This window comes from Sinocyclocheilus rhinocerous, unplaced genomic scaffold, assembly GCF_001515625.1.
Source record: "Sinocyclocheilus rhinocerous isolate Xijiao unplaced genomic scaffold, SAMN03320098_v1.1 scaffold2596, whole genome shotgun sequence".
NCBI lineage: Eukaryota > Metazoa > Chordata > Actinopteri > Cypriniformes > Cyprinidae > Sinocyclocheilus > Sinocyclocheilus rhinocerous.
In genome coordinates, this window is record NW_015623452.1 from 122,001 (window position 1) to 130,237 (window position 8,237).

Genomic DNA, 8,237 nt, shown 5'->3' on the forward strand with positions numbered 1-8,237 from the left:
GTTAAAAAAGCACAAAGCTAATACAGTGTGCTATCCGTTTTCATTTATTCACCATCAAAGAGCAAGTGATACGCATTTAACAAATATTAAAACAGCCATCAGTGAAAGTAAAAAAGGATCTGAACATCTGGAAATATAAACCTCAGCAATGATCTTGCTGAACATGAAAGACCCACCAGTTTTTGATTTTATTTCAAGGCTAATAAATCTATAAAATATTTTAGATACAACATTAAAGTTTATGATTGCACCATTAGAACATGAGCAACTGCCTCTGCAACCACCTTACCTTTTTCATAATTTGGTATAAAAGATTCTAAACACAACTTTTGGCCATGAATGAATGCATCTTTGAATTTAAACAGTCTAAATTTGGTCAAAACTCTAGAAAATGCCTTCACTTCTTCAACAATTTCTGTTATAAGATTAAGAAGTTAAAATACACAAATCATAAAATGTATGTACAATCTGCTGATTTTAGCATATAAAAATAGAAATGACCTCTACAGACCTTCTTAAGGCTCCTGCTACATTTCTTTCAAACTCAGTTCAAAATCAAATATTTAATGTGACATTTTTTGAGGGTTTTGTGGTCAAGAATCACAGCATATACAAAAACGTCTTTCAAAATCAGCATCGGCTGTCCACGTGATCCAGGGAAAACACCGTCCCCTCTAGAGTCAGTCCCATTTGGAACCCCTCCTATGCAAAACCAATGCAAAAGATAAACAAAACCGTGAGCTCAATATAAACACACAACAAGGTCAATGACGAAGCTAAATTAAGGTTTAGACAACACTATAGAATAACTTATATAATATCATAATAACTTATATAACATAATGTAAAAACGTATATAATAACATTATTGACATTACAACAAACATTATCATAATGCATAACAGATTAGCAGTTTATATAAACCAATGTAAAAGATAAACAAAACCGTGAGCTCAATATAAACACACAACAAGGTCAATGACGAAGCTAAATTAAGGTGTAGACAACACTATAGAATAACTTATATAATATCATAATAACTTATATAACAATGTAAAAACGTATATAATAACATTATTGACATTACAACAAACATTATCATAATGCATAACAGATTAGCAGTTTATATACATTTAAGATTGTCTTTAAAATGTTAAAAACCACATTAAAGTCTGTTTTACATCGCACATGTAAGCAGCCCTGCAGTGTAACTCCAGCAGCATTTTTATTTTGTTTCCACTCAATAGCCTTAGAAAGCTGTTCGTCTGCATCTGTGGTTGTGAAATGTTGACTTTCGTGAATGCAGCCGCAATGCATGCAGCCAATAGTAACGAGTCTCTATGAGTGCTCATTCTGGATAGTTTATGGTTACACTTTATTTCGATAGTCCACTTTAGACATTCTATTAACTATAAGTAACTTTGTAACTATATGTCAACTACATGTCAACTAATTCTCAGAGTAGACTGTTAGGGTAGGTTTAGGGTTAGTAGAATAAGTTGACAAAGAAAGAGTTAGAAGATATTAAGCAGACAGTCTACTAATACTCTACTAACTGCTAGTTGACATGTAGTTGCAAAGTTACTTACTGTTAATAGAATGTCTAAAGTGGACTATCGAAATAAAGTGTTACCTAGTTTATTTTTATTTCTGCATGCACATTGCAAAAATAAGCTTAGGGCTGAACTACTTGCAGCTGCACAGTACTGCTTATATGTGTGTGTAAAACAAGTTCAATTACTCTCAAAAAAAAAAACACTGAGATGGCATGCATGCAATAACCAGCACCACACAGAATCTGCAGAACTAAACACCTGTCAGTGACAGTTCTTCAAAGCACTTTGCCTCTGATGATTATACTTTGAAAGGACAAAGAAAGGTGCAGAAAATGTAAAAAAAAAAAAAAATGTTGGTTTAATATATACATGTCATGCTTGTAAATCAAAACGTATATCTTGTAAAACCATATCAAAACACCAGAGCACTGTGAAGTGAATCACGAATGAACATGTACAAACCATCTCTGCCGCTGAGAGGTTGGGGGTGGCATTCAGGGTGAAAGGAGAGATGAAGATAATCGAATTATTCAGGATTACAGGGTTTAGAGACACAGAAGTGCAAATGACACTTACGGATTCTAATAATCTCATAACAGGTACGATGTCCTCAGAAACGGAAATGCCCATAATCCTCTGGATTATTGAAATCGGAATTAAAAACGGTCTATAATATAGTGGGGTGAATGCTGCCAGCCAAATACTACATACTTTGATCTAATAATATTGTCTGCCAATCATGTTGGCTGCTTCTGCTGTTTGTATGTTTATGACACATTACTGAGAGCATTTCTCTTTCCTGTATCAAGAATTCTGTCATAATCCTACTTCAAAGCATGTGAGCAACAGGTTCAAAATGATTTACACCATCGTTTTTAGCATTCAAATTTGCACACTGCGTCCAAGCCAAAATTAAAACTTTATGATACATAGTACATACACAAGTACCGTGGTACAGCTGTAATAAAGATTGTGCTTCAATCCTATAATGTTTAGTACTTGCATGGTATTACAAAAATAAAATAGATTTAACAGAATAAAATAGGGATACATAATATATTATTACCACATCGATTATCTGTCAATATTTCTAATCATCATATTGATCACTGACTTCAATATTGCTGTTTATCTAAATGAAAGATTAAAAAAAAACATATAAGACTAAATATGCTCACCTGCATCTCATCCAGTTTGGACTGGATGTCTGGGGTGAAGACAGCTGGTCCACAAATGAATGGATCGAATGGTTCTGCTCCAAACAGGTCTATATCTACAGCAGAACCAGATGAACAAGTAAATCATCTGTCATTTAGCAGACACTTATATTAAATGTGCAATAGTTCATGATCACCCGTTGCAACTGAAAATGTATAAAATGTATATACTGTATATACAAATTTAAATTAATATATAATTAATGTATACATACAAAAAATCTATCAGTGAAATTCTCAACCGCATACTAACAAATGTCTCCATTCAACATCTATACTCTGGCTTCATTTGTTTTCAACTCCAATGGACCCTTTTATGGAAAAGCATATTACATTAGCAATTATGGATTTTGCCTTCAGGTGCTTGAAATATAACACATTCATCTAAGTGAGACAGCAGAAATAAAGAGCCCCCACCTCTGTCTTTTTTTGGAGGCAGGTACGGAGATGAGATGCCGTTACAGTTCAATCGTCTTGTTATTGGAGATTCGGGGGTGAATGGAACCATATCAAATATGTCAGTAGAGGGCGCTCTAGCTTGTATGCTTCCAGCCTAATAATGTAGATATAAGAGTAAAATGTGTCAAATGCGTCAAAACCAGTCCAAATGTAAGATCAGACTCCATCCGTGTGATACGCATTTAACTATAAAATTCACTGTATAGGCTACATTTTATCACAATGCTTTTCTTTTTTTTTAGTAAGAACAAGGTTGAAACAGTAATTCTCAAAAAGTGTGGAGACTTCCCTAGCTATTCAATCTTAACTTTCACAATTTTAATTTACTGCGTTCACTCTTAAAAAAATAAAGGTTCCAAAAGGGTGTTTTTGCAGTGATGCCATAAAAGAATAATTTTTGGTTCCCAAAAAAACCTTTCCGTGAACAGTTCCTAAAAGAATAATTTTTTAAGAACATGTTAAAAATCTAAAGAACCTTTTTTGACTATAAAGAAACGTTTCTGCATTTGAAAGGTTCCATGGATGTTCAAGGTTCTTCATAGAACCAATGATGCCAATAAAGAACCTTTATTTTTAAGAGTGTTGACATGAGAAACAAATGAGGTTTGTGTTAGTTTCTTCTTTTCTTAAAGGGATAGTTCACCTCATTTACTCACCCTCAAGAGTTCCTTTCTTCCGTTGAGCACAAAACAAGATATTTTTAAGAATTTTGGTAAGCAAACAGTTGATGGTAGCCAATAACTTTAATAGTATGGGGGAAAGTGCTGTGGAAGTCAATGGCTATACTGTCAACTGTTTGGTTACCAACATTTTTCAGAATATTTTTGTGTTCGACAGAAGAAAATACAGATTTGGAACAAGTAGAGGTTGAGTAAATGATGACAGAACTTTAATTTTTGGGTGAAAGTATGGCATACACTGCAGTTATGTAAGCAAACAACATTATCCTATGCATGCCAGAATGAAATGGATGAGGAAACAATTTCCACTTTAATTATAATTGGTTATCAAATGAACTTGGAACTAAGTCTTAGAATAATGCACATCATATGGACTACTTTTACTGTAATTGTATGTGCTTTTAAGAGCTTGATAGTTACAATCACCATCTTGTGTTTCATAAATGAAAACACTGGGTTTGGAGAAATATGAAGGTGAGTAAATGTCAGTAATTTAAAAAAAATTATTATTTTAGCCCAACTTTTCCTTTTATATTGCACCTGCAAAGCAGTATTACTTATTCATCTACTTTGAACATATTTATCAAATTCCTTGCTACACAGAAAATAACAGAATAATGCAGGCCTACATATAAAAAGTTAGTCACACTTCATTTTAAGGTCCAATTCTCTGCCATAAACAAACCAATAACTACAACTTTTGCCTCAATAAACTACTAATTTTCTGCATATTAACACTTAACAGGTAGTTGTTAAGATCAGGTATTGGGTATTAGGGATGTAGAATATGGTCATGCAGAATATGTTCTTAATAAGCACTAACAAACAGCCAATATGGTAATAATAGGTATGCTAATAAGCAACTAGTTAATAGTGAGAATTGGTCCCTATACTAAAGTGTTTCCAAAGTTACATACAAACTATTTTTTGTCATTCAAAACTATATTTTGTTAGAAACATAAAACCAAACTTCTAATATTATAAGAAGTTTCTGTAGTTGTAGCTTACTGCTTTAATTAAATTAATAAATGTACATTTATATATATTTGATTGTTTAATATTGAATATGGGATGGGGCTGCCAAAGTTTTTGACTATCAAAAGGAGGTGTCACCAAAACATTTGAGAACCACTGCGTAGACAATAGTTCACCTATGGTTTGTTCTGAACAGAGCTATCCTATGGTTTCAGAGAAGACTAAATAATATTGCATGAATCATATGAACCACTTTTATGGTATATTTACGGTGCTTTTTGTTCTCATTTGCTTTCCTAATATGGAAAAGTGCAGTCTGGAGATTCTGCAAAATAACTTTTTTTGGGGTGAACTATCCCTTGTTTGAAGTATGAAGTGTAATTTTTTGCGTACGAGACATTTACACGAGGTCGTGGCACGATGTAACCACTTGTGGGCTGTGAGTGGGTGGGCTTAGCAGGAGGCTGGGTGAGCAAGCTTGCTGATTGGCTGGAATCGGGTGAGCTGACAGGCGTTAGAGTGACAGAGGAGATCTCTAGGCTGGACAGTGATGTGACATCATCACCACACCAGGACAAGGCAGACGGCTTCTGCAAAATGTACGGCTCATTAGAGACATTAACATGCAGGTGCTGAAGAAGGGCACTGGGGGTTGGGGAGAGAGACGGAGAGAGAGAGAAAGATAGATTGGAATGGAGAAAAAGGGAAAAACAAATGGCAGGGTAGATAGAAGAGAAGAACAAACACATTTTGATGAACTGAAAGAGAACAGAATCATCGAGATTGGCAGGAAAGAGCAGCATTCGACTGGAATGATAAGCAAGTCTCATTTCCTACTGAACGTACTGGCGAGCAGCGAGAATCCATCAGCTGATCCTCCAGCTCCTTAAGCTTCTTCTTCAGTTTTGAGTTCTCCATCTCCAAATCCTGAATCTTCAATTAACATAAGCACATTGCACAAAAACATTCACATTTTCATTTGTCAATCACATGAAAACATTCTACATACGTCTTTGGGATACGGGACGCCCCCGCAGCCTGCTCACAGGATTATGAGCCAGTGAATTTCTGGTTACATTTGCCTATCTATACTCGTATTTACACTTCAAAGGAAGCTGAGTTTTAAGCGGCATACAGTATAAATTATGAAAAGGAGCATTTATGCAGACATTGTAATGCGGCATACAGTAAATGTTTTTACACTGGAATCAGAATTGGGGGAGAGCTAAATCTCTGATTCTTCTGCACAGCCGTCAAAAAGACTGAAAGCAGCAAAGTTCCCGTTGTGTTTCATTTATCCTGAAAAAGTAATAATTGTTGATATGGACCTCTTTCCCATGTTCATATTTTCAGTATTTACTAATGCCATGCGGATTCACAGATTGACATTAGCAAAGTTTGTAGTACACAAGACTCAAACTTGTTAGATGAAAGCTATTTATTGACAACAACCCAAATAATAAGTTCTTCCCCCTTTCTAAACCCTTGTGTGCACCAGTCTACAAAAAGTTTGCTCCCCATATCTCCCCAAGCACTGTCACATCCATATTTTCCACTGTTGTGTTCTTATTGTTCCCCCATACTATACAAATCATTTAAAAACAACCGCAAGCTTTCCTCCATGTTGTTGTTTGTTGACATGCTTCCAAGAATCAACTCTCAAACTGATGGGTGTTTCTTCAACTTCAGGCACTTTTATGTCTCAGGGGTTGATTTTTATAAAAACTAACAGCTTTTAACTTGAAGATGATATTAAAACAGTCTTGGACACTTTTTAGGGAAACTTTACTTCATCATTTACTTTTGCTACTTTTAAATAACTTTTATGTATATATTATATAATTTCACCCTTGTCCCAGACCCACATTCTAACTTTAACTATTAAAATTCCCTAATACAAAAAAATAATTATTAAATGTGAAATATTTTATTAAAAGTTAAAAACACACTAAAAATGTCAGTATTTATTGTGTGAAAATTACATTAAAAAAGACCCACAATTCTAATCACACAAAAATATAGCATCTAATTAAGTACTTGGTTACCAGAGACAGCATGTTTGAGATTAAATAATATTTGAAGAAAGCACAAAAATCAAGGTAAATATCAAGAATATTTTTTACTATAAATTAGACAAATTATGCAAAAAGTTTGAAAATATATGTGTATTCATGATATACATACTGTATAATACTTGCTGTGAAAATAACCTTAACAATAGTGCTGGGCGGTATACCGGTTCATAATGAATACCGGTGCTTATTTTTGTTATGATATGAATTTTTTAAATACCGCAGTTCAGTATGTCGCTTAAACAACGTTCAGAACGCGACACTGTTTGAAAGGGGTCCCTTTTCACTGTTGCACTGTGGTGAGGGAACAGCTGTATGTGTTACTAAGCGTGAAAGTTCCGAAACTGAAGCTGTAGAACTAACAGAACGTGATGACACAGAAGAACTCATCCACAATATCCACATTGACCGCCACAAATATCCACCGCCCCCTGCCATCAGCTCCCGCGTCTCACAAGTGCGACTTCAGCACTAGATTTAGCAACTTTCAGACCCATTTAGCTGCTTTTTCCCATAGAATATTCATACTGACAAACCTAGCGACTTTTTTGGATAAACCTTAGCTATGGTTCAGTTGGAAGATTTCGCCAGTGCTGTCCCGCAAACGCGAGGTCTGACTTTCCCGGAGAAGTGTCACCTCTCTCGGCGTCTGTTCTGTGCAGTGAGCGACAGAGAAGCCGACTCGTCAATAAATGAGTACAAAACAGCGTTTCCTAGCACCTGTCGCTTACTGATTGTTTGGAATTATAAATATGAGCGTAGTTCGTCTGTTAATATCACATGCACTTTTTTGTTTGTTGTTTTTTTTAAGATTGTTACTCAGACGCAGGCAGTGCACTGCATGAGATAAAAAAGTAATATAGCCAAAACAACCGCATAGACGCTCTTTAGTGTAGATGCATGTTGATTTTATCAGACGATGCCGCGATTATAAATGAGAGTGACTCCTGGTTAACATGTATTAAAAGGGGTCGTGTTTAGTCACTATTTAGTGTGGTATTTTTTGACAATATTCACTCATCATGACAGTAAAATAGGGCATTCTAAGTCAATATACTGCAGTATTTCCTCTCTCAAAATATGGTTAACACATGGTCATGCATGAAAAAAAATAATACCGTCATGTACCGTGAAACCGGTATAATTTTGAAAAATACCGTGATATAAATATTTGGTCATACTGCCCAGCACTAAGTGATACTCCAATCAGGATTTTTAGAAATTTATTCAGGGCCTGAATTTCATTTTTGAAAATGGGGGGGAATTCCCCTCTTGGGT

The 8,237-nt window shown here is 35.0% G+C and overlaps 1 protein-coding gene across 7 annotated transcripts in view; it reads right to left on the reverse strand.

Annotated features, from left to right (window-relative positions):
* Window positions 1-33: 33 nt before the first annotated feature.
* LOC107741734 (PTB domain-containing engulfment adapter protein 1-like) overlaps window positions 34-8,237 on the reverse strand; it is a 51,334-nt gene continuing 43,130 nt past the window's right edge. The window contains exons 8-13 of one of the 7 annotated variants that reach the window (XM_016554755.1): window positions 5,725-5,820; window positions 5,292-5,477; window positions 3,191-3,326; window positions 2,735-2,829; window positions 2,019-2,029; window positions 34-702 (exon numbers count right to left, since the gene is read on the reverse strand). In XM_016554755.1, coding sequence (XP_016410241.1) covers window positions 681-702; window positions 2,019-2,029; window positions 2,735-2,829; window positions 3,191-3,326; window positions 5,292-5,477; window positions 5,725-5,820 — 546 coding nt within the window. In that variant the 3' untranslated portion in view covers window positions 34-680. Of the gene's footprint in view, window positions 703-2,018; window positions 2,030-2,734; window positions 2,830-3,026; window positions 3,085-3,190; window positions 3,327-5,291; window positions 5,478-5,724; window positions 5,821-8,237 lie in introns of those variants that run through there. The other 6 variants (XM_016554678.1, XM_016554608.1, XM_016554540.1 and 3 more) reach the window with 6 other exon arrangements.